Genomic DNA, 27,936 nt, shown 5'->3' with positions numbered 1-27,936 from the left:
GATATATCAGATCACTTTCTAGTTGTAGCTACACTGAGAGTAAAAGGTAGATGGGATACAAGGAGAATAGAAGCATCAGGGAAGAGAGAGGTAAAGGTTTATAAACTAAAAGAGGAGGCAGTTAGGGTAAGATATAAACAGCTATTGGAGGATAGATGGGCTAATGAGAGCATAGGCAATGGGGTCGAAGAGGTATGGGGTAGGTTTAAAAATGTAGTGTTAGAGTGTTCAGCAGAAGTTTGTGGTTACAGGAAAGTGGGTGCAGGAGGGAAGAGGAGCGATTGGTGGAATGATGATGTAAAGAGAGTAGTAAGGGAGAAAAAGTTAGCATATGAGAAGTTTTTACAAAGTAGAAGTGATGCAAGGAGGGAAGAGTATATGGAGAAAAAGAGAGAAGTTAAGAGAGTGGTGAAGCAATGTAAAAAGAGAGCAAATGAGAGAGTGGGTGAGATGTTATCAACAAATTTTGTTGAAAATAAGAAAAAGTTTTGGAGTGAGATTAACAAGTTAAGAAAGCCTAGAGAACAAATGGATTTGTCAGTTAAAAATAGGAGAGGAGAGTTATTAAATGGAGAGTTAGAGGTATTGGGAAGATGGAAGGAATATTTTGAGGAATTGTTAAATGTTGATGAAGATAGGGAAGCTGTGATTTCGTGTATAGGGCAAGGAGGAATAACATCTTGTAGGAGTGAGGAAGAGCCAGTTGTGAGTGTGGGGGAAGTTCGTGAGGCAGTAGGTAAAATGAAAGGGGGTAAGGCAGCCGGGATTGATGGGATAAAGATAGAAATGTTAAAAGCAGGTGGGGATATAGTTTTGGAGTGGTTGGTGCAATTATTTAATAAATGTATGGAAGAGGGTAAGGTACCTAGGGATTGGCAGAGAGCATGCATAGTTCCTTTGTATAAAGGCAAAGGGGATAAAAGAGAGTGCAAAAATTATAGGGGGATAAGTCTGTTGAGTGTACCTGGTAAAGTGTATGGTAGAGTTATAATTGAAAGAATTAAGAGTAAGACGGAGAATAGGATAGCAGATGAACAAGGAGGCTTTAGGAAAGGTAGGGGGTGTGTGGACCAGGTGTTTACAGTGAAACATATAAGTGAACAGTATTTAGATAAGGCTAAAGAGGTCTTTGTGGCATTTATGGATTTGGAAAAGGCGTATGACAGGGTGGATAGGGGGGCAATGTGGCAGATGTTGCAAGTGTATGGTGTAGGAGGTAGGTTACTGAAAGCAGTGAAGAGTTTTTACGAGGATAGTGAGGCTCAAGTTAGAGTATGTAGGAAAGAGGGAAATTTTTTCCCAGTAAAAGTAGGCCTTAGACAAGGATGTGTGATGTCACCGTGGTTGTTTAATATATTTATAGATGGGGTTGTAAGAGAAGTAAATGCGAGGGTCTTGGCAAGAGGCGTGGAGTTAAAAGATAAAGAATCACACACAAAGTGGGAGTTGTCACAGCTGCTCTTTGCTGATGACACTGTGCTCTTGGGAGATTCTGAAGAGAAGTTGCAGAGATTGGTGGATGAATTTGGTAGGGTGTGCAAAAGAAGAAAATTAAAGGTGAATACAGGAAAGAGTAAGGTTATGAGGATAACAAAAAGATTAGGTGATGAAAGATTGAATATCAGATTGGAGGGAGAGAGTATGGAGGAGGTGAACGTATTCAGATATTTGGGAGTGGACGTGTCAGCGGATGGGTCTATGAAAGATGAGGTGAATCATAGAATTGATGAGGGAAAAAGAGTGAGTGGTGCACTTAGGAGTCTGTGGAGACAAAGAACTTTGTCCTTGGAGGCAAAGAGGGGAATGTATGAGAGTATAGTTTTACCAACGCTCTTATATGGGTGTGAAGCGTGGGTGATGAATGTTGCAGCGAGGAGAAGGCTGGAGGCAGTGGAGATGTCATGTCTGAGGGCAATGTGTGGTGTGAATATAATGCAGAGAATTCGTAGTTTGGAAGTTAGGAGGAGGTGCGGGATTACCAAAACTGTTGTCCAGAGGGCTGAGGAAGGGTTGTTGAGGTGGTTCGGACATGTAGAGAGAATGGAGCGAAACAGAATGACTTCAAGAGTGTATCAGTCTGTAGTGGAAGGAAGGCGGGGTAGGGGTCGGCCTAGGAAGGGTTGGAGGGAGGGGGTAAAGGAGGTTTTGTGTGCGAGGGGCTTGGACTTCCAGCAGGCATGCGTGAGCGTGTTTGATAGGAGTGAATGGAGACAAATGGTTTTTAATACTTGACGTGCTGTTGGAGTGTGAGCAAAGTAACATTTATGAAGGGATTCAGGGAAACCGGCAGGCCGGACTTGAGTCCTGGAGATGGGAAGTACAGTGCCTGCACTCTGAAGGAGGGGTGTTAATGTTGCAGTTTAAAAACTGTAGTGTAAAGCACCCTTCTGGCAAGACAGTGATGGAGTGAATGATGGTGAAAGTTTTTCTTTTTCGGGCCACCCTGCCTTGGTGGGAATCGGCCGGTGTGATAATAATAAATAAAATAATAATGATTGCAAAAGTGGTCTCATTTTGGATATCATTGTGTACACTGGCAGTAATACATTGAGAGATACCAGGAAGTTATTGGGTATCTCTGATGATGTGGTTCGAACAATGATGGAACCATATCTTGGTAAGGGGTATATATTATATACTGATAACTGGTACATAAACCCCATACTCAGTGATTTCTTGTGAGTGAACCTGACAGACGTGTGTGGCACAGTGCGTGGTAATTGTAATCATATGCCAAGGTTCGACGCTGGCACTCGCAGAGGTGAGGTGCAGGCCTTTGCTGCCAATATCATCATGGCATTTCAGTGGCATGACAAACATGATGTCACATTCTTGACATCAGTTCATCGAAACGAAATGGCACACATTGGCAGGCACACAAGAGAGACCAATGAACCCATTCTAAAACCTGCAGCTGTCATGGACTACAACCTCAATATGCGCTTAGTGGACAAATGTGACATGCAGATTGGGTTTGCTGATTGTGTATGCAAGAGTTATAAGTGGTATATAAAACTTTTTTTCCATCTTCTTGACATTTCCATGCTAAATGCTTATAACATATACAAGTTGAGGACCAACAACAAACCAAAATATGGTGAATTTTGTTTGTTAGTCATCAGACAAATAATCATCAAGTACCAAGGAGCAACACCTGCAATAGACCAGCACCCACAAAATTACCAACACATGCCATCTCGTTTGATGCCTGGAGATCACTACCCTATACAACTGCTTCCTACTGCTTTTAAGAAAAGTGCTCAGAAGAGGTGTTTTGTATGTGGACATACCACAAAATGCCCACAAACACGCAGAGACACTTGTTTGTGTGTGAGGAGTGTAAAGTACCACTTTGCATATACCCATGTTTTAAAGAGTTCCACAAGCTGCAGCAGTTCTAGGAAAGTATTCAGTGACTGTACATATGTATATACATTATGGAACAATAGTAATAAACAATGTTTTGTATTTGTGTAAACAAGTTTTATACACAATCTAATAGCGATAATGTTTGTTCAGATATTGTGTTGTAAACAATGAGTGTATATTTGAACAATGCACCTTACTTTGGTCTCACAGGCCACATAAGTTACTTAGAAAAGAAAAATATTGGAAAATACAAGAAACCTTCAAATTGGAGTAAATATAAGAATACTGGGTGGGCGGCATTCGCCACTGTTGCCATATGCCGCTCATTTTCTGCCAACTTTGCGCTTCTGTATCTTGGTAAGTACTGATGGCAAAAAAATTTTTTTAGGCTTAAAACACTCAGTAAAATAATCCTAACATTTTGGTAAGAAAAAATAATTTTTGTTTTTTTTTTCGAATATTTTGCGACATAGAATGACAGTTTCAGAAAGGGGCTTGCGACAGTCAGAGGGTTAAATTGTGGGAGCTGGTGTTTGTGGATGATTGTGAAGAGAGTGGAGAATTATGCTGTGGCCCTACTGGGCTGAGGTGGATGGTAGAGGTTCTGGTACTGAAGTCCATGGTTGTACTGGAGTGTCTAACTTTAAGTCACTCTGTCTGACTTTTTTGGGTTATCCTAGGTTCTCTACACATATGCTGCTATGTATGATAATCTATGTAACTGTATTTGTGTAAACCTGAATAAACTTACTAAGTCATTCAGTCAAGTCATTCAGTCAGTCAGCCAGTCAAGTCATTCAGTCAGTAAGTCAGGTCATTCAGTCAGTCAAGTCAGTAAGTCATCATTCAGTCAAGTCATTCAGTCAGTCAAGTCGGTAAGTCATCATTCAGTCAAATCAGTCAGTCAATCAAGTCAGTAAGTCAGTGAAGTCATTCAGTAAGTCAGTCAAGTCAGTCAGTAAGTCAGTCAAGTCATTCAGTAAGTCAGTCAAGTTATCCAGTCTGTCAAGCCATTCAGTGAGTCAGTCAGTCAGTAAGTCAGTCAGTCAAGTCATTCAGTCAGTCAAGTCATTCAGTCAGTTGAATCATTCAGTCGAGTCATTCAGTAAGTCAAGTCGGTCAGTCAGGTTAGTAAGTCAAGTAAGTTATTCAGTCAAGTTACTAAGTTATTCAGTCAAGTTAGTAAGCTATTCATTCAAGTCAGTAAGTCATTCAGTAAGTCAGTCAGTCATTCAGTAAGTCAGTCAGTCATATTAGATGAATTGTGATAGATAAAAAAGCCGTAGAGTTGATATTAGTGTATTATTGAAGGACTATCTTGTCCTATTTCCAAACAAACTCTGCCACCGCTACAATTCCTATCATATGTAATGACATATTTTAAATATGATTCGGCGGCTGGAAATTTGTGAATATTTGAACCCCGCGTAAAAGGAAAATGCGAATGTTGAGGGAGACCTGTATAAAAAAGTATGCCACTTTTTTTTAAGAAACTTTCCATACTAGGGTTCTAACGAGCCACTAAGAAATAAAAGCCTGTCAGAATTCCTTTTAACTTCCTTATAACTTTCTTGCTCAGTTTGCCCTCTTCTTTGAACATGTACTTTGAAATAATGGCATTTGCTCTTTGCTCCCTCTTGGGTACTAGAGTGCCCAAATTGTGGGTACCAGAGTGGCCATCTTGGGGTACCAGAGTGGCCATCTTTTGAGTTTCATAGTGGTAGCCTTTTAGGTATTAGAGTGGCCATCTTTAGATACCAGAGTAGCTCTGGTATGGGCATCAAACCTAACATGACATGGACTTTAATTCAAAAATTGTTAAAAGTGGTTCTCCATTTTGAAAGAATTTTTTTTAAGGTCTAGTATAGCCATACCAGTGTTAATACAGTGGAGTACAACAATCACTGGAGTGTGCCACACAAGTCTATGCAGATAGAACTCTAAGTTCTGCTGTTATATCTTTACATTGAATATTTAAAGAACAGGAGTTTGCTCAGTATGACACAGGGATGCTTGAGTTGTGCAATAAATATTTTGTATGAGCATGATTGCATGCAATGAAGATATATGACTTTACTCAGTTAGAGGATACGTTGCTTCTAGACGATTGAGTCTTTCGAACTAATGATTTGATAAAAATCACCCAGTTGTAAGGTTATGTGTTTCCTGTCTCAGAGCTACAATACTCTTGAGTTTTCTGCCCCCAGATTTACAGCTATTATTGCAATGATTTATTGTTAGAGATCCTAAGTGGTTTAGTAGAACCTAAACACAGAATGTACTTTCATGGCAACAGTTTACAGTATATTAATTATGATTTAAATAGGAAATTGAGCAGTTGATTGAAGAAGGAAACAAGGCGAGGACTGTAGCAGCCACTAACATGAACAGCGAGTCTTCACGTTCTCATGCAGTGTTTACAGTGGTACTTACACAGACTGTTACTGATGTTGCATCTGGTGTATCGGGAGAAAAGGTGACAATTTTTTTATTCTACTTCAATATATATTTATTTTTTTTAACTTATTCTCACTGTTTATGCTTATTTATAAGAGAATTACATTATCTAAATAAATAAAATAATATAAAAAAGTAAAAGTTTTCCCCATTTAAAGTATCTGAATTGCCACAATATTACACTTTCAAAAGTTTAAATATTCATAATATATAACTATTTACAGGTATCCAAAATGTCCCTAGTGGATCTTGCTGGATCAGAGAGAGCAGTCAAGACAGGAGCAGTGGGAGAAAGGTTAAAGGAGGGCTCAAATATAAATAAGTAAGACATGAAACTTATAGGCACTTGCTACACAATATATTGTATGCATCTGTATATACACACATATGAATTAAGGCAGTACAGGTTAACCATCACTAATCCAGTATCACTGGGACCTGTAGGGTGCTGGATTAGTGATTTTTGCTGGATTATAGAGTGGTTAGGTTAGAATACACTTAACCTATTGGTGATATTTATGCATCAGCGATTTTACCCACTTAACACCCTATATTTGGCACATTCCATTATTCCAGTCAACCGAATTCATAGTTACTTCACTAGTATTCCTTCTATTCTGTCGATTGAGTACAAGAAACTGGCCATATACCTATTTCAACTATCCAGTAAAGTGGTCAGAAATCGGTAATTTGGTCAATGTCACAAATTTCAAGAGATGCCAATTTCAAAATTAGGTCCAGAATAAACATTGCAGACATTCTTGGCACTAAAATAACATTTTATCTGTTCATTAGTCATGTCTCCAGGCCCCTCTTATATTGCGCTTGTTTTCCATTTTGAATTTTTATTCACAAAATATAGAAGATTTACTGTTGTGCAGACTACTGCATTATTGTAACAGTTGTATAAATAATGTCAGCCCATTCATGACTGCCTATTAGACTGGCCAGTTGGCCATGTATTGGACGGTGATGTCATTTGTTTACCCTTGAATGTCGGAAAAAATCGAACATTTCTAGTACTTTTATTTATTTATTTTTTTTGTTTTATTTATTTATTAATTTGAACATGATACATTGAAGTACAAGGAAATACAGCGGTTAACTGTAACATGCCAAAACCCCTTGTTTGCAGAGCATTATGGGCAGGCTTAGGTACTTTCCATTCTGAAACCAATAAAAATCATCTCTATTTCTGTAATATATCTTCCAGATGAGACCAAAAGATTGAGTATACAACCATAAAAACCATATGAAAATACACTGTAAAGTTGATGTTTTACACCAAAAACACAGTCACAGTTTTTTTTTCTCATGCATTGCATGCTGCAGGATTTTTTTTTTATATAGTGCATTCTTACCACAGACCTATCCTCTCATGTAGGCCCAAATTTACCGGTCACAGCTTATTTGAGTGAGCTGAGCTCATGGTGTCATACTACAGGACCATAGTGGCTTCAAAGCCATCTTATCTTTCATGGTCAATATATGGTGTTTGTGCTTTACACAACGTGAAGGTTTTCCTTTATTCGTTGGAACCATGGCTAGGGCTAAAAGTGAGCAGGTTATAGCAATAAATGGAGAAAAAAAATTGGAATGAGTTATACAGCATAGAGCACCACCAAACAGTAGCAGCAGGTTGGTGCATTGACCCTGCAAATTTGAAATTATGCTAGCTGAAATAAGTGCCAGATTACTGATGGAACCAGATTAGTGATTGATGGATTAGTGATGGTCAACCTGTACTTTCATTGTACATGTATTACTATATAAATGTAAAGAAATCACCATGTAGTAGAGGATCTAGTTTTCAGATAAATATTTTTATGCAGTTTTCACAAATTGTATTATATTGTAGTAGGTTGGTAGACAGCAACCACCCAGGGAGGTACTACCGTCCTGCCAAGTGAGTGTAAAACGAAAGCCTGTAATTGTTTTACATGATGGTAGGTTTGCTGGTGTCTTTTGTCTGTCTCATAAATATGCAAGATTACAGGTATGTCTTGCTACTTCTACTTACACTTAGGTCACACTACACATACATGTACACGTTTATCTATACATACTCATCTGAGTTTTCTTTGCTTTTATCTTAATAGTTCTTATTTCTTATTACTTTTCCTTTTATATCCATGGGGAAGTGAAATAAGAATGTTTCTTCCGTAAGCCATGTGTATTGTAAAAGTCAACTAAAATGCCGGGAACAATGGGCTAGTAACCCCTTTTCCTGTAATAATTACTAAAAAGAATGAGAAGAAGAAAATTTTTGAAGTGGGATGTCTGAATGTGTGTGGATGTTGTGTGAATGATAAGAAAGAGATGATTGTACCAACACCATATCCTCCTTAAGATCAGGCATAATCACAGATAATACCACAGACCATTACCCTACCTTCCTCATAACAAACCTTGGCAAATTACCCCTAGACACTACTAAAGTCACTTTCAGACTTCACAATGAGGCAGCTATCAATAACTTCACAGTAGCAGTGACAAACATTGACTGGCACACTGAGCTAGAAATCTATACAGATATTGACGAATGTATTAATAATTTTCTAAAAAAGACCCAATGCCTCTATAACAAGCACTGCCCTAAAAAACTAAACAGATGACTGCAAAGAGACTGAACAGTCCCTGGCTAACACCCAGTATCCTGAAATCCATAAATACAAAGCACCTATACGAAAAACAGTACAGAATGGGCCACATAACCAGAGACCAAACAAAACGTTACTCGTCAATCCTAACCAGCCTAATAAGAAGGGCTAAAAAATTGTATTATGAGAACAGATTATCCAACTTACGAGGTGACATAAAAAAGACCTGGAAAACCCTATCAGAAATACTAGGAACAAAACAAGATAACACGAAATAGCGAAATTGAATTAACAAAACCAGATGAACCCCAATTCCCACCTACTGAAACAGCAAACAGACTCAATAATTTCTTCTCCACTATAGGAAAAAACCTTGCCAATAAAATCCCAAGCTCAGATACCCCACCCAATGACTACCTCACTGGCAGCTACCTGAACACACTGTTCCTAGCTCCGACTAACCCAACTGAAGTCTCCCTTATTATCAACAAACTAAAAAAAAAAGACAGGAGATTTAAATACCTTACCACCCATTATATACAAAAAAGTGTCACAGGTGCTATCACCAATCATTGCAACACTCTTTAACAAATCCATTGAATCCTCTACCTTTCCTACAGTTCTCAAAATAGCAAGGGTCACCCCGATCCATAAAGGAGGAGACCACACAGACTTGAATAACTATAGGCCAATATCCAACTTACACCCTCTCTCTAAAATCTTTGAAAAATTAATCCATAAGCGTATCTATTCCTACCTCATCTCCCACAACATACTCAACCTCTGTCAGTTTGGGTTCAGGCCTAATAAAAATACTAATGATGCTATTATCCATATGCTAGAACATATTTATACAGCAATAGAGAAAAAAGAGTCCCACTGGGGATCTTCATTGACTTAGGTAAAGCTTTCGATACAGTTGACCACGACTTGCTCCACATGTAAAGCTTTCGATACAGTTGACCACGACTTGCTCCACATAAAATTGTCGCACTATGGTATAAGAGGGCACTCCCTCAACTACCTAAAGTCATACCTCAGCAACAGAAGCCAATATGTGTACACAAATGGGGCAAACTCTTCTGCACAGCCAGTTACAGTTGGTGTCTCACAGGGAAGTGTCCTAGGCCCTCTTCTCTTTCTCATATACGTAAATGACCTACCAAATGCATAGCAACTACTCAAACCCACACTGTTTGCAGATGACACTACATAAGTCTACTCTCACCTGAGCCCAGTCATGCTAGCCAATACTGTAAATACCGAATTACAGAAAATATCAACCTGGATGAGGACCAACAAACTTACTCTAAACATTGACAAAGCCTACTACATTCAGTTTGGTAACAGAGCTACAGATGTGTCTCTTAACATAATGATAAATGGATCACCTATCACAAAACTCACAGAGGGAAAATTCTTAGGAATCCACCTTGATAATAGACTCAAATTTCAAACACATATACAACAAATTTCCAAAAAAATTTCCAAGACCATAGGCATACTATCGAAGATACGGTACTATGTTCCACAGTCAGCCCTCCTGGCCCTATATCACTCACTTATTTACCCCTATCTCACCTATGGAATTTGTGCATGGAGCTCAACAACAATAAACCATCTCAGACCACTAATCACCCAACAAAAGGCTGCAGCCAGAATGATAACAAATTCCCACTACAGACAGCACACTCCACCAATATTCAAAACTCTAAACCTACTCACAATACAAAACATCCATACTTATTACTGCACCTACTGCATACATAGAACACTTAACTCTAACATAAACCCTCACCTCAAACATCTCCTTGCCAACCTCAACAGAACACATGACCATAACACAAGGCACAGATCACTCTTTGATGTTCCTCGTGTCCATCTCACGCTATGCAAAAACTCAATGCACATAAAAGGCCCTAAAATCTGCAACTCATTACCTGTGAATATAAAAGAAACACTGTCTGTTTATAAATTCAAGTCTCTTCTCAAAAATCACTTACTCACCAACAACTAAATAAATACTGAATAATTGTATCTCATAAATTGTTTGTCATATATGTATCTCATTATTGTATCTCATAAATGTCAACCTGTGACCCAATCAAACTTTGTTACTATTTAACTTCATTACCTAACAGAATACCCCATTCTACTGATTACACAGCAACACAGTAAATGACCATATGACCTGTCTTTGTAATACTCATTTGTACTAAATTGTTATCTGTTTTACAATAATTTTTGTACCACTGAATATATCATTGCTTAGCTAATCTTAAGTTAATTTTAAGCCTGCCCATAATGCTCAGCATACAAGGGGCTTTGGCATGCTGCACTTTAAAAATTGTATTCCTTGTACGTCTCTGTATCATGTTCAAATTAATAAACAAATAAATAAAAATAAATTGTGGATGTTAAGAATGAGAAGAAGCTGGATGTCCTGGCTTTAAGTGAAACAAAGCTGAAGGGGGTTGGAGAGTTTCAGTGGAGAGGAATAAATAGGATTAGGTCAGGGGCTTCAAATAGAGTTAGAGCTAAAGGAGGAGTAGCAATAATGTTGAAGGATATGCTATGGCAGGAAAAGAGGGAGTATAAATGTATTAGTTCAAGGATTATGTGGAGTAAAATAAAGATTGGATGTGAAAAGTGGATTATAGTAAACATATATGTACCTGGAGAAGAGAGAAGTGTAAAGGAGAGAGAGAGATTTTGGGAAATGCTGAGTGAATGCATGGAGAGTTTTGAACCAAGTGTGAGAGTACTTGTGGTTGGAGATTTCAGTGCTAAAGTGGGTAAAAATGTTGTGGAGGGAGTAGTAGGTAAATTTGGGGTGCCAGGGGTAAATGTAAATGGGGAGCCTTTAATTGAGCTATGTGCAGAAAGAGGTTTGGTAATTAAGTAATACATATTTTATGAAAAAGAGGATAAATAAATATACAAGGTATGATGTAGCATGTAATGAAAGTAGTTTGTTAGATTATAAGGTTGATGGGTAGGCTTCAGGACGTACATGTTTATAAAGGGGCAACAGATATATCGGATCATTATTTAGTTGTAGCTACAGTTCGAGTAAGAGATAGATGGGACAAAAGGAAAATGGCAATAGCAAGTAAGAGAGAGGTGAAAGTGCATAAACTAAAAGAAGAGGAAGTTGGGGTGAGATATAAGCAGCTATTGGCAGAAAGGTGGGCTGGTGCAAGTATGAGTAGTGGGGGAGCTGAAGAGGGTTGGAATAGTTTTAAAAATGCAGTATTAGAATGTGGGGCAGAAGTTTGTGGTTATAGGAGGGTGGGTGCAGGAGGAAAGAGGAGTGATTGGTGGAATGATGAAGTAAAGGTCGTGATAAAAGAGAAAAAGATAGCTTATGAGAGGTTTTTAAAAAGCAGAAGTGTTATAAGAAGAGTAGAGTATATGGAGAGTAAAAGAAAGGTGAAGAGAGTGGTGAGAGAGTGCAAAAGGAGAGCAGATGATAGAGTGGGAGAGGCACTGTCAGGAAATTTTAATGAAAATAAGAAAAAAATTTGGAGTGAGTTAAACAAGAAAGCCTATGGAACAAATGGATTTGTCAGTTAAAAACAGAGTAGGAGAGTTAGTAGATGGGGAGATGGAGGTATTGAGTAGATGGTGAGAATACTTTGAGGAACTTTTAAATGTTGAGGAAGAAAGGGAGGCGGTAATTTCATGCACTGGCCAGGGAGGTATACCATCTTTTAGGAGTGAAGAAGAGCAGGATGTAAGTGTGGGGGAGGTGCATGAAGCATTACGTAGAATGAAAGGGGGTAAAGCAGCTGCCACTGACGGGATCATGACAGAAATGTTAAAAGCAGGGGGGGATATAGTGTTGAAGTGGTTGGTATTTTTGTTTAATAAATGTATGGAAGAGGGGAAGGTACCTAGGGATTGGCAGAGAGCATGTGTAGTCCCTTTATATAAAGGGAAAGGGGACAAAAGAGATTGTAAAAAATATAGAGGAACTAGTTTACTGAGTATACCAGGAAAAGTGTACAGTAGGGTTATTATTGAAAGAATTAGAGGTAAGACAGAATGTAGGATTGCAGATGAGCAAGGAGGTTTTTAGAGTAGGTAGGGGATGTGTAGATCAGGTATTTACATTGAAGCATATATGTGAACAGTATTTAGATAAAGGTAGGGAAGTTTTTATTGCATTTATGGATTTAGAAAAGGCATATGATAGAGTGGATAGGGGAGCAATGTGGCAGATGTTGCAAGTATATGGAATAGGTGGTAAGTTACTAAATGCTGTAAAGAGTTTTTATGAGGACAGTGAGGCTCAGATTAGGGTGTGTAGAGGAGAGGGAGATTACTTCCCGGCAAAAGTAGGTCTTAGACAGGGATGTGTAATGTCACCATGTTAGTTTAATATATTTATAAATGGGGTTGTAAAAGAAGTAAATGCTAATGTGTTCAGGAAAGGGGTGGGATTATATTATAGGGAATCAAATACAAAATGGGAAGTGACACAGTTACTTTTTGCTGCTGATATGTACTGTGCTTATGGATGATTCTAAAGAAAAATTGCAGAGGTCAGTGGATGAATTTGGGAATGTGTGTTAAGGTAGAAAGTTGAAAGTGAACATAGAAAAGAGTAAGGTGATGAGGGTATCAAATGATTTAAATAAAGAAAAATTGGATATCAAATTGGGGAGGAGGAGTATGGAAGAAGTGAATGTTTTCAGATATTTGGGAGTTGACATATCAGCGGATGGATTTATGAAAGATGAGGTTAATCATAGAATTGATGAGGGAAAAAAGGTGAGTGGTGAATTAAGGTATATGTGGGGACGAAGAACGCTATCTATGGAGGCAAAGAAGGGAATGTATGAAAGTATAGTGGTACCAACACTCTTTAAATGGGTGTGAAGCTTGGGTTGTAAATGCTGCAGCAAGGAGGTGGTTGGAGGCAGTGGAGATGTCCTGTCTAAGGGCAATGTGTGGTGTAAATATTATGCAGAAAATTCGGAGTGTGGAAATTAGAAGGTGTGGAGTTAAAAAAGTATTAGTCAGACGGCTGAAGAGGGGTTGTTGAGGTGGTTTGGTCATTTAGAGAGAATGGATCGAAGTAGAATGACATGGAGAGTGTATAAATCTGTAGGGGAAGGAAGGTGGGGTAGGGGTCATTCTTGAAAGGGTTGGAGGGAGGGGTAAAGGAGGTTTTGTGGGCGAGGGGCTTGGACTTACAGCAAGTGTGCGTGAGTGTGTTAGATAGGAGTGAATGGAGACGAATGGTATTTGGGACCTGACGATCTGTTTGAGTGTGAGCAGGGTAATATTTAGTGAAGGGATTTAGGGAAACCAGTTATTTTGTATAGCTGGACTGGACTTGAGTCCTGGAAATGGGAAGTACAATGGCTGCACTTTAAATGAGGGGTTTGGGATAATGGCAGTTTGGAGGGATATGTTGTGTATCTTTATACGTATATGCTTCTAAACTGTTGTATTCTGAGCACCTCTGCAAAAACAATGATTATGTGTGAGTGAGGTGAAAGTGTTGAAGGATGATGAAAATATTTTCTTTCTTTTTGGGTCACCCTGCTTCGGTGGGAGACGGCCGACTTGTTAAAAAAAAAAAAAAAAAGAGTTCATGTGTAACCTGAGCAAGGGGAGAATTACACAACATTTTGTTGGTCATGTCAAATGAGGTCAGTTCTCAAGTGCAAGTGTTGGTCATCTTGCTGCACAACTGAGGTCAGAGGTGATACAACCCCTTATGGAGTCTTACAGGTGAGTTCTGTTATTGGGGTCTTTTTGATAATTATTACTTTAGTGTCTTGGTATAGGTTAACAGTACATATTTGAGAGACTGGCATGGCTGCTGCTCTGGGAGTACCAGTTTTTTAAGAGCTTACAGTACCTTCTCCCTGACAAGGTAATTTACCAGTAAATTATTACATTCAATACTTAAGGTCATACCTTTTCAACCAATGCAATTTAAGGAAATTATTGAAAGGCGATGAAAAAATTTCTTCATAAAGTTTTCCATCTTTGCTAATGACTCACTATTTTTTGTTCTGAATTGTATTATATTTTTCTGAAATGTAAATTGTACACTACATGAATAAACCAGAAGGTGAACCAGAGTTAGTTTAATATGTTTATTATGCACCCCATACCCATCCTGTGGGCGGTAGTCAAAAGATTACAGAGGTACATAATGGGTCCAGGGACTGGGCCTCAAAGTTTTGATAGCTGAGCAAGTTACAGAGGTAATGAATTCACAACCAGAGAGGAGCCTTTCTTCTATATAAGTTACACCCGGGTAAAGTACAACAGTAGAAATAATATACTGTACCTTGAGGTAACCTCGAGAAGATTTCGGGTGGTCACATCTGGCCAGCTCAATCCCAGAACAAGCTTCCTTATTGCTGGCTTGATTGACCAAGCTGTTGGTACCAGCTACATGCAGTCCAGTGTATGCACCAAGTCTTTGTACAATAATATATTTGGGAACAGAACATTATTGTGGTTTAGATAAATGGGGTGGTACACATAAGCAGTGAGACAGGGAACACAATCAACTTGACCAAAATGAATGTAACTTACAATATAGTTCAGAGGGCAGTTCATCACAGGAACTAAGCCACAGGTCCCAAGACCTACACAGCACGAGTACTGCGCCAAGCCAGTACTCTGCCCAATGCCTCCAACAGTCTCCTCCAGAGACTTCAGCAGCCTTCTCCCGAGCCCTGCACCCCAGCAGCAGCTCCGCTCGAAGTCTCTGCTCAGGAACTCTGCACCCCAGCAGCAGCTCCGCTCGAATCTCCCTACTCAGCTCTTCCTTGGGCTTTTATGGTGGTCCAAGCACCCTCCACAACCACGTGTACGACCTGACGCCTAGGTCTGAGGCATCAAGAACAAAAGACCTCAGACGTGGGCGTGGCTACAGACGTTTGCCAAGGCAAGGTGTGACCATATAATTGGGTAAATTAGGTCTCCCCAGAGACCTCACAAGCCCAGCTGAACTACATCACAACCACAGCCCAGCTTATCAGGAACTGACTTGAGTAATTTATTAAGGTCTCTCTTGAAGACAACCAGGAGTTTGTTGGTAATTCTCCTTATGCATAAATGGAGGGTGTTGAAGAGTCTAGGGCTTAAACTTATTGAGTGTACTCATCATGCCCCTACTTTTCATTGGAGGTATTTTGCACTATCTGCCAAGTCTCTTGCTTTCATATGGAGTGATTTCAGTTTGCAAGTTTGAAATCAGTCCTTCCAAAATTTTCCAGGTGTAAATTGTAATGTACCTTCATCATAGGCATTCCAGAGTACAGTTGAAGGGGCTTCAAGTGTTCCCAGTACTTCAGATGCTTAATTGAAGTTTTATAGGCAGTGAGGATTCTTGGTACACTTTCCAGCTCTGTGATCTCTCCTGCATTAAAGTGGGCCATTGGTATACAGCAGTATTAAGGCCTAGAGAGAAAAGAATCGTCATTGGCTGTACATCTTTTGTTTTTAATATTCTAGTTATCCAGCCTATCATATTTCTTGTGGTTACAATAGTAACATTGTTGTGATTCTTGTATGTGAGATCCTGACACTGTGAGTCCTAGGTTTCTCAAATGTAAGATTATTCTCATACATGTATTTGCATATGTAAGAATATAAAGTAATTGATACTCAAATTCCTATAATTTCAGGTCACTAACAACTTTAGGGTTGGTAATTTCCAAGTTGGCAGATCAAGCTGTTGGTAAAGGAAGAGGCAAGGGTGATAACTTTGTGCCATATAGAGACTCTGTTCTTACCTGGCTCCTCAAGGTTAGTCAGGTTAAGTTACTTTTACACATAAAATTTTGTTGTCTAATAACAACAGTTTCACTTGACTGTATCCAATGCACCATTGCCCACCTAGTAATTGCACCCATATTGAAACTCTTGACCATGTACTCTCTCACTGTCTACTACCTAATACACAGTCTCCCTCTTTCTCTTACCTAATGCAGGTCTCCCTCAACATTCATGTTTTCAACTTCTGCGGGCTTCACACATTCATGAATTCCCAACCACCAAATTCCCAGCCGCCAAATTCCCAGCCGCCAAATCATATTTAAGTTTCCCGCCACCTGCGAGTCCCTACTACCCTCCCTCCGACCCATGCAACTGGCAGCCAGCCCTCCCACCACTCAGTGTGGTGAGTGTTTTGTTTGTTCATTATTTGCTATTAAACTACAGTATAAATAATGTAAGCCCATTCATGACTGCATATTGGAATGGCTATTCAGACAGGTATTGGACAGTGACATCATGTGTTTACTCTTGAACACAGCAAAGAATCAAACATTTCTGCTACTGCTAATAATAACAACAGTAATAATAATAATAATAATAATAATAATAATAATAATAATAATAATAATAATAAATACAATAGAATTGAAGAAGGAAATTGTACAAAAATACGAGGGAGTGGTTGACACATTGTCAGTGTGGCTTTGTTTATGCTGGAGTGAGCATTAGTCTCCCTGCTCTTCCAAACATTTCACAATAATTCATTGTGTTTGGCGCTTGTAGATTGAGTGCGACTGGAGTGGTAAAGGCAGTGGTTGAGGAAGCGGTTGAGGCAGTGGGTGAGGCAGTGGGTGAGGCAGCGGTTGAGGCAGCAGTTGAGGCAATGGTAGAGGCAGTGGTTGAGGCAGCAATTGAGGCAGTGGGTGAGGCAGTGGGTGAGGCAGTGGGCGAGGCAGCGGTTGAGGCAGTGGGTGAGGCAGCGGTTGAGGCAGTGGTTGAGGCAGTGGTTGAGGCCTCAACCACTGCCTCACAGTGGTTGAGGCCTCACTGCCTCAACCGCTTCCTCAACCACTGCCTCTACCACTCCAGTCGCACTCAATCTACAAGCACCAAACACAATGAATTATTGTGAAATGTTTGGAAGAGCAGGGAGACTAATGTTTACTCCAGCATAAACAAAGCCACACTGACGATGTGTCAACCACTCCCTTGTATTTTTGTACAATTTCCTTCTTCAATTCTATCGTATTTGTTATTATTATTATTATTATTATTATTATTATTATTATTATTATTATTATTATTATTATTATTATTATCATTGTTATTACTATTGTTATTATTAGCAGTAGCAGAAATGTTTGATTATTTGCTGTGTTCAAGAGTAAACACATGATGTCACCGTCCAATACCTGTCTGAATAGCCATTCCAATATGCAGTCATGGATGGGTTTACATTATTTATACTGTAGTTTAATAGCAAATAATGAACAAACAAAACACTCACCACACAGTGGTGGGAGGGCTGGCTGCCAGTTGCTGGGGTCGGAGGGAGGGTAGTAGGGACTTGCAGTGGTTGAGAAAGTGGTGGAGGCATTGGTGGAGGCATTGGTGGAGGCATTGGTGGAGGCATTGGTGGAGGCAGTGGTGGAGGCAGTGGTATTTAATAACATGCATGTTATTAAAGCATAACATGTATGTATTTAGTACAATTTACGATGTTTTCATGTATTTTATGATTGTTCATGGTTCAACAAGTTAAGGAAGCAGTATTGTATTATATTTCCCTACAATATATTGGGGCACCAAACATTCGCGATTTTTCAACATTTGCAAGGCTCTTGATCCCCTAACCCTCGCGAATGTTGAGGGAGACCTGTACAGTCTCCTTTTGTCCCCTACCTAATACACAATCTTCCTCTGACTCTCTTACCTAATACACAGTCTCCATCATTGTTTCTTATGTAAAACAGTCTCCCTCACTATCTCCTGCCTAATACTTAGTCTCTCTTGCTCAGGACTGGATTATGAGTTTACTTCTCCTGGAGCTGAACATTTTTTATGGGCATAAAGTACACACTAGAATTGTATCTTGGCTTAATAATTTACCCAAGTACAGTTTTCTTAATGTCCAGGTGAGACATTTATTTGCTAATTTTCAGATGCTTCAGGATGTCTCTGAATAAATCTTGTCTCAATTTTTATGGGCCTTTTGTTTGTCTGTCTGTCTCCTCTCTTCTCTCTTTTTCTCTCCTCTTTTTTCTCTTTTTTTCACAGAGAGAGAGAGAGAGATAGAGAGAACACCCTCCTATTCATCCTTACTACTGCACCGGCATTACCGTCTCTAGGCACCATGATGGTAATGCCGGTGCAGTAGTAAGGATGAATGGGAGGGTGTTGGCATCTGGGGAAGAAGTTGATATCCTTGGGGTGAAATTTGACTCCAGACTGATCATGAAGAACCACGTTGTAATCTTGCAAACAAGGCAGCAGGATGCTTACAGCGCTTCACTGTATCTTGCATCTGCTTGACAGTAGGGGTTGCAAGATTCTGTATGAGGCACCAGTACGCTCACACCTTGAGCATGCTCCACTTTCTTGGTTTGCCTGCCCCCCCCCCCCCTCATCTGCGACTGCTTGACAGAGTAGAGAACAGAGCAAGATGTCTCATCTCTCGCCTGGACCAATCCTGGATAGATCTGTCATTTCAGCAGAGCCTTCAACACAGGAGGGATGTGGGTTGCCTTACTGTTATATACAAGGCCAATATTGTCAAAGAATCACACTTGGATCCACTTTGAGGACAGCGTGAAGCAAGCCTCAATACCACAAGACGGGCAGAAAGCAGCAACTTCACTCTGGCTGTACCCTTCTCCAGAACATCACTTCATCTGAGATCATTTGTCCCCAGGATGACTCGAGTATGGAACATATTCGTACATTATTATGATGTCAATGAGATAAAGTCAGTTGATCAAATGGAAATGCTGGCCCACAGATGGCTTCAACTTCATCCTGTTCCCTACTTGTATGTCTCATAACAATAAAAAGGCTTTCAAATGAGCTGATGTAGGTAACAGCTCTTAGCTTGTCAAAAAAGTTAGGAATCCTTAACCTGTAAATAGCTTGTCTTATAATAAAGCTAAGGATCCTTAACCTTGTCAAACCTTGTGTAAAAAAAAAAAAAAGGGGGGAGGGAGGGAAGGAGGGAAGGAAGGAAGGGAGGAAGGAAGGAAGGAAGGAAGCTGTGACTCGATCTCTGCAACCACATATCAGTGCGTACACAAATACACTGCCAGCAAAATTAATCCGGGCCTTCCCTTTATTATTTACAAAAATCATTTAAGAAGCAATAATATAAACACTATAGAACAAAAACTGTAATACTTATATTAATATTTTGTCATCTTTCCCTTGGCCTTGATAACCATTTGAAGCTGTTTGGGAATGCTTCACTCAGATTTCTGAAGTAATCATTGGATAACTAGGTGACCCAGTTGTCCTTGATCTCCTGCTGCAGGCCTGATTGATGAAATCAGGCAGGATTCCATCTTCTTTTTCATGATATTCCAGGCATTCTGAATAAGATATAGGTCTGGACTATTCCTTGACCACTTGTAAAAAAAAAAAACTCAATTTTTTGTCTCAACAAACCACTTAGTTATTTCTTTTTACCTTGTGACACTGGGTGGGAGCCATCATACATGATGGTGGTGCAGATGTGAATTTCAAAAATATTCAGCAGATGATCCTCGAGAACTGTATTTGGGAAGGAAGTACGAACCTAATTTTGAGAGTATACGTGCTTGCTAGACCCCTGGGGTAGTGTGATGATCCATTTACCCAAGGAGCTGGAATTCAGGGAGTGTACGCTCATAATGGGCCTCTGTGAGCTAGAAATTACTTGCAACAGGAGTAGGATAGTTAGAACTTATGGGGCTGAACATTTCTTAGCTCAGATCCTTAATCAACATCATCTCAAGTTCTAGCAGCAACTGCTTGATCAGCCAGGTTGTAATGACTATACAGGCCTGATTGCTGAAACTTCTTGGGTGAACAGGCAGTAAATAAAAAAGTCAGGTTACAAAAGTAAATGATCAGAGGCATGCACAGGTGTCTATTGTTATGACCTTGTATATATCTCAGTATTCATTGTTTCATACTTAATGAAGATATTTTCAAGATACTAGAAATACTGTCCTGTATTACTGTTTAGTGTCTTGTTAACCATTAACTTTCCTTTTCTTCTTTCATGTAAATTTCAGGATAACCTTGGAGGTAACAGTCGTACTGTCATGGTTGCTACAGTGTCTCCTGCAGCTGATAATTTTGAAGAAACTTTGTCGACTCTTAGATATGCTGATCGTGCGAAGAGAATTGTCAATCATGCTGTTGTCAATGAGGATCCCAATGCCAAGATTATACGGGAATTGCGTGAAGAAGTTGAGACTTTAAGAACACAGTTACTGGTAATAGCATATAACTCATTTTAATTAAGCTCACCCAGTAGTTTGATAATTAAATCTAAAAAGTTTTCTTAATTTATATTTAGTAGATTTGTTGCTTCTGCCATCTGGTATGCACATTCATTTGACTCTGTAGCCATATAGAGTAAACACTCTCATAGTGAACATTACATTCTCTTAATTAAAATATAGTATAATCACATTTTAACAACTGACCATTACTCTATTTTTATCTTTTTTCTTTTTTTCAACAAACTGGCTGTATCAAACTGAGGCAAGGTGGCCCAAAAGGAAAAGCAAAAGTTTCTCCTTTTAAATTTAGTAATATATACAGGAGAAGGGGTTACTATCCCCTTCCTCTTGTGATACGCATGGCTCATGGAGGAAAAATTCTGATGAAATTAAGACACATGTGCAACATCTGGGTATCTTTATTGTAGACGTTTCGCCATCCAGTGGCTTTATCAATACAAATTCTAGGACATAACTTGAAGATAGTAGAACTATGTACAGAAGATGAGGTAATCAGTCCCTCAACCTAGGAGTAGGTGCGAAGAGGACCGTAGTCGTGGAGATTCTGATGCAGAAGTAAGACGCCTGATGCTTATATACTAACGTCAGGTGGAAATGGGATGGGTAGCAGACGAGGGCATAGTCACTGGTAGGCAGGATTCCCCAGTGGAAGTAGGTCCTACCCAAAGAGATGGGTTAGTTGTAGTAGTAGTTGTTGTAGTCGTGAAGGTCATCTACATGTCCTCAGAATCAAGATTCCATGATGTTGCAGTGTCTGACAAGTTGTACAAGTTGTACAGGAAAAATTCTGATATGTATGAGTGAGGTGAAAGTGTTGAATGATGATGAAAGTATTTTCTTTTTTGGGATTTTCTTTGTTTTTGGGTCACCCTGCCTCGGTGGGGTATGTATGTATGTATGTATGTATATATATGTATGTATGTCTAAGGGCAATGTGTGGTGTAAATATTATGCAGAAAATTCGGAGTGTGGAAATTAGGAGAAGGTGTGGAGTTAATAAAAGCATTAGTCAGAGGGCAGAAGAGGGGTTGTTGAGGTGGTTTGATCATTTAGAGAGAATGGATCAAAGTAGAATGACATGGAAAGCATATAAATCTATAGGGGAAGGAAGGAGGGGTAGGGGTCGTCCTCGAAAGGGTTGGAAAGAGGGGGTAAAGGAGGTTTTGTGGGCAAGGGGCTTGGACTTCCAGCAAGCGTGCATGAGCATGTTAGATAGGAGTGAAAGGAGACGAATGATACTTGGGACCTGACGATCTGCTGGAGTGTGAGCAGGGTAATATTTAGTGAAGGGATTCAGGGAAACCGGTTATTTTCATATAGTCGGACTTGAGTCCTGGAAATGGGAAGTACAATGCCTGCACTTTAAAGGAGGGGTTTGGGATATTGGCAGTTTGGAGGGATATGTTGTGTATCTTTATACGTATATGCTTCTAAACTGTTGTATTCTGAGCACCTCTGCAAAAGCAGTGATAATGTGTGAGTGTGGTGAAAGTGTTGAATGATGATGAAAGTATTTTCTTTTTGGGGATTTTCTTTCTTTTTTGGGTCACCCTGCCTCGGTGGGAGACGGCCGACTTGTTGAAAATATATATATATATATATTTTTTTTTTTTTTCAACAAGTCGGTCGTCTCCCACCGAGACGATATATATATATATATATATATATATATATATATATATATATATATATATATATTGGCAGTTTGCAGGAATATGTTGTGTATCTTTATATGTGTATGCTTCTAGACTGTTGTATTCTGAGCACCTCTGCAAAAACAGTGATAATGTGCGAGTGTGGTGAAAGTGTTGAATGATGATGAAAGTATTTTCTTTTTGGGGATTTTCTTTCTTTTTTTTGGGTCACCCTGCCTCGGTGGGAGACGGCCGACTTGTTAAAAAATATATATATATATATATATATATATATATATATATATATATATATATATATATATATATATATATATATACATATACATATATATATATATACAGTGGACCCCCGGTTAACGATATTTTTTCACTCCAGAAGTATGTTCAGGTGCCAGTACTGACCGAATTTGTTCCCATAAGGAATATTGTGAAGTAGATTAGTCCATTTCAGACCCCCAAACATACACGTACAAACGCACTTACATAAATACACTTACATAATTGATCGCATTCGGAGGTAATCGTTATGCGGGGGTCCACTGTATATATATATATATATATATATATATATATATATATATATTTTTTTTTTTTTTTTTTCAACAAGTCGGCCGTCTCCCACCGAGGCAGGTAGTAGGTTGGTAGACAGCAACCACCCAGGGAGGTACTACCGTCCTGCCAAGTGAATGTAAAACAAAAGCCTGTAATTGTTTTACATGATGGTAGGCTTGCTGGTGTTTTTTTTTTTTGTCTGTCTCATAAATATGCAAGATTACAGGTATGTCTTGCTACTTCTACTTACACTTAGGTCACACTACACATACATGTACACATTTATTTATACACACTTATCTGAGTTTTCTTTGATTTTATCTTAGTAGTTCTTGGTCTTATTACTTTTCCTTTTATATCCATGGGGAAGTGGAATAAAAATCTTTCCTCCGTAAGCCATGTGTATTGTAAAAGTCAACTAAAATGCCGGGAACAGTGGGCTAGTAACCCCTTTTCCTGTAAAGATTACTAAAAAGAATAAGAAGAAGAAAATTGTCAAAGTGGGAAGTCTGAATGTGCATGGATGTTGTGCAAATGATAAGAAAGAGATGATTGTGGATGTTATGAATGAGAAGAAGCTGGATGTCCTGGCTTTAAGTGAAACAAAGCTGAAGGGGTGGGAGAGTTTCAGTGGAGAGGAATAAATGGGATTAGGTCAGGGGTTTCAAATAGAGTTAGAGCTAAAGAAGGAGTAGCAATATGTTGAAGGATAAGATATGGCAGGAAAAGAGGGATTATAATTGTATTAATTCAAGGATTATGTGGAGTAAAATAAAGATTGGATGTGAAAAGTGGGTTATAGTAAGTGTATATGCACCTGGAGAAGAGAGAAGTGTAGAGGAGAGAGAGAGATTTTGGGAAATGTTGAGTGAATGCGTGGGGAATTTTGAACCAAGTGTGAGAGTACTTGTGGTTGGGGATTTCAATGCTAAAGTGGGTAAAAATGTTGTGGAGGGAGTAGTAGGTAAATTTGGGGTGCCAGGGGTAAATGTAAATGGGGAGCCTTTAATTGAGCTATGTGTAGAAAGAGATTTGGTAATAAGTAATATATATTTTATGAAAAAGAGGATAAATTAATATACAAGGTATGATGTAGCACGTAATGAAAGTAGTTTATTAGATTATGTATTGGTGGATAAAAGGTTAATGGGTAGGCTCCAGGATGTACATGTTTATAGAGGGGCAACTGATATATCGGATCATTATTTAGTTATAGCTACAGTTAGAGTAAGAGGTAGATGGGACAAGAGGAAGGTGCCAACAACAAGTAGGAGGGAAGTGAAAGTGTATAAACTAAGGGAGGAGGAAGTTTGGGTGAGATATAAGCAACTATTGGCAGAAAGGTGGGCTAGTGCAAAGATGAGTAGAGGGGGAGTTGAAGAGGGTTGTATGAGTTTTAAAAATGCAGTATTAGAATGTGGGGCAGAAGTTTGTGGTTATAGGAGGGTGGGTGCAGGAGGAAAGAGGAGTGATTGGTGGAATGATGAAGTAAAGGGTGTGATAAAAGAGAAAAAGTTAGCTTATGAGAGGTTTTTACAAAGCAGAAGTGTTATAAGAAGAGCAGAGTATATGGAGAGTAAAAGAAAGGTGAAGAGAGTGGTGAGAGAGTACAAAAGGAGAGCAGATGATAGAGTGGGAGAGGCACTGTCAAGAAATTTTAATGAAAATAAGAAAAAATTTTGGAGTGAGTTAAGCAAGTTAAGAAAGCCTAGGGAACGTATGGATTTGTCAGTTAAAAACAGAGTAGGAGAGTTAGTAGATGGGGAGAGGGAGGTATTAGGTAGATGGCGAGAATATTTTGAGGAACTTTTAAATGTTGAGGAAGAAAGGGAGGCGGTAATTTCATGCACTGGCCAGGGAGGTATACCATCGTTTAGGAGTGAAGAAGAGCAGAATGTAAGTGTGGGGGAGGTACGTGAGGCATTACGGGGGGGGGGATATAGTGTTGGAGTGGTTGGTACTTTTGTTTAATAAATGTATGAAAGAGGGGAAGGTACCTAGGGATTGGCAGAGAGCATGTATACTCCCTTTATATAAAGGAAAGGGGGAAAAAAGAGATTGTAAAAATTATAGAGGAATAAGTTTACTGAGTATACCAGGAAAAGTGTACGGTAGGGTTATTATTGAAAGAATTAGAGATAAGACAGAATTGTAGGATGCTAGGGTGTTCGGGAGAGGGGTGGGATTAAATTATGAGGAATCAAATACAAAATGGGAATTGACACAGTTACTCTTTGCTGATGATACTGTGCTTATGGGAGATTCTAAAGAAAAATTGCAAAGGTTAGTGGATGAGTTTGGGAGTGTGTGTAAAGGTAGAAAGTTGAAAGTGAACGTAGAAAAGAGTAAGGTGATGAGGATATCAAATGATTTAGATAAAGAAAAATTGGATATCAAATTGGGGAGGAGTATGGAAAAAGTGAATGTTTTCAGATACTTGGGAGTTGACGTGTCGGCGGATGGATTTATGAAGGATGAGGTTAATCATAGAATTGATGAGGGAAAAAAGGTGAATGGTGCATTGAGGTATATGTGGAGTCAAAAAACGTTATCTATGGAGGCAAAGAAGGGAATGTATGAAAGGATAGTGATACCAACACTTATGTGGGTGTGAGGCTTGGGTTGTAAATGCTGCAGCGAGGAGGCGGTTGGAGGCAGTGGAGATGTCCTGTTTAAGGGCAGTGTGTGGTGTAAATATTATGCAGAAAATTCGAAGTGTGGAAATTAGGAGAAGGTGTGGAGTTAATAAAAGTATTAGTGAGAGGGCTGAAGAGGGGTTGTTTAGGTGGTTTGGTCATTTAGAGAGAATGGATCAAAGTAGAATGACATGGAGAGCATTTAAATCGGTAGGAGAAGGAAGACGGGGTAGGGGTCATCCTCGAAAAGGTTGGAAGGAAGGGGTGAGGGAGGCTTTGTGGGCGAGGGGCTTGGACTTCCAGCAGGCGTGCATGAGCGTGTTCAATAGGAGTGAATGGAGACAAATGGTATTTGGGACCTGACGATCTGTTGGAGTGTGAGCAGGGTAATATTTCGTGAAGGGATTCAGGGAAACCGGTTATTTTTATATAGCCGGACTTGAGTCCTGGAAATGGGAAGTACAATGCCTGCACTCTAAAGGAGGGGTTTCAGGATATTAGCAGTTTGGAGGGATATGTTGTGTATCTTTAGGTATATGCATCTAAACTGTTGTGTTCTGAGCACCTCTGCAGAAACAGTGATTATGTGTGAGTGAGGTGAAAGTGTTGAATGATGATGAAAGTATTTTGTTTTTGGGGATTTTCTTTCTTTGTTGGGTCACCCTGTCTCGGTGGGAGACGGCTGACTTGTTGAAAAAAAAAATGTATATATATATATATTTTTTTTTTTTTTTCAACAAGTCAGCCATCTCCCACCGAGGCAGGGTGACCCAAAAAAAAGAAAGAAAATCCCCAAAAAGAAAATACTTTCATCATCATTCAACACTTTCACCACACTCGCACATTATCACTGTTTTTGCAGAGGTGCTCAGAATACAACAGTCTAGAAGCATACACATATAAAGATACACAACATATCCCTCCAAACTGCCAATATCCCAAACCCCTCCTTTAAAGTGCAGGCATTGTACTTCCCATTTCCAGGACTCAAGTCCGACTATATGAAAATAACCGGTTTCCCTGAATCCCTTCACTAAATATTACCCTGCTCACACTCCAACAGATCGTCAGGTCCCAAGTACCATTCGTCTCCATTCACTCCTATCTAACACGCTCACGCACGCTTGCTGGAAGTCCAAGCCCCTCACCCACAAAACCTCCTTTACCCCCTCTTTCCAACCCTTTCGAGGACGACCCCTACCCCTCTTTCCTTCTCCTATAGATTTATATGCTTTCCATGTCATTCTACTTTGATCCATTCTTTCTAAATGACCAAACCACCTCAACAACCCCTCTTCTGCCCTCTGACTAATGCTTTTATTAACTCCACACCTTCTCCTAATTTCCACACTCCGAATTTTCTGCATAATATTTACACCACACATTGCCCTTAGACAGGACATCTCCACTGCCTCCAACCATCTCCTCGCTGCTGCATTTACCACCCAAGCTTCACATCCATATAAGAGTGTTGGTACTACTATACTTTCATACATTCCCTTCTTTGCCTCCATAGATAATGTTTTTTGACTCCACATATACCTCAACGCACCACTCACCTTTTTTCCCTCATCAATTCTATGATTAACCTCATCCTTCATAAATCCATCCGCCGACACGTCAACTCCCAAGTATCTGAAAACATTCACTTCTTCCATACTCCTCCTCCCCAATTTGATATCCAATTTTTCTTTATCTAAATCATTTGATACCCTCATCACCTTACTCTTTTCTATGTTCACTTTCAACTTTCTACCTTTACACACATTCTCAAACTCATCCACTAACCTTTGCAATTTTTCTTTAGAATCTCCCATAAGCACAGTATCATCAGCAAAAAGTAACTGTGTCAATTCCCATTTTGAATTTGATTCCCCATAATTTAATCCCACCCCTCTCCCAAACATCCTAGCATTTACTTCTTTTACAACCCCATCTATAAATATATTAAACAACCATGGTGACATTACACATCCCTGTCTAAGACCTACTTTTACCGGGAAGTATTCTCCCTCTCTTCTACACACCCTAACCTGAGCCTCATTATCCTCATAAAAGCTCTTTACAGCATTTAGTAACTTACCACCTATTCCATATACTTGCAACATCTGCCACATTGCTCCTCTATCCACTCTATCATATGCCTTTTCTAAATCCATAAATGCAATAAAAACTTCCCTATCTTTATCTAAATACTGTTCACATATATGCTTCAATGTAAACACCTGATCTACACATCCCCTACCCACTCTAAAACCTCCTTGCTCATCCGCAATCCTACATTCTGTCTTACCTCTAATTCTTTCAATTATAACCCTACCGTACACTTTTCCTGGTATACTCAGTAAGCTTATTCCTCTATAATTTTTACAGTCTCTTTTGTCCCCTTTCCCTTTATTTAAAGGGACTATACATG

At 39.3% G+C, this 27,936-nt stretch overlaps 1 protein-coding gene across 8 annotated transcripts in view; it reads left to right on the top strand.

Annotated features, from left to right (window-relative positions):
• The window catches only part of Khc-73 (Kinesin heavy chain 73), an 886,736-nt gene that overhangs the window by 329,200 nt on the left and 529,600 nt on the right, over window positions 1–27,936 (top strand). For all 8 annotated transcript variants that reach the window (XM_070083276.1, XM_070083279.1, XM_070083274.1 and 5 more), the window contains 4 exons: window positions 5,696–5,845; window positions 6,051–6,148; window positions 16,088–16,208; window positions 20,444–20,647. In XM_070083276.1, coding sequence (XP_069939377.1) covers window positions 5,696–5,845; window positions 6,051–6,148; window positions 16,088–16,208; window positions 20,444–20,647 — 573 coding nt within the window. The remainder of the gene's footprint in view (window positions 1–5,695; window positions 5,846–6,050; window positions 6,149–16,087; window positions 16,209–20,443; window positions 20,648–27,936) is intronic.

The sequence above is a fragment of the Cherax quadricarinatus genome, chromosome 9 (assembly GCF_038502225.1).
Source record: "Cherax quadricarinatus isolate ZL_2023a chromosome 9, ASM3850222v1, whole genome shotgun sequence".
Classification (NCBI taxonomy): Eukaryota; Metazoa; Arthropoda; class Malacostraca; order Decapoda; family Parastacidae; genus Cherax; species Cherax quadricarinatus.
Note: the sequence above shows the minus strand (reverse complement) of the source record. Positions and strands in the feature narration are given on the sequence as shown.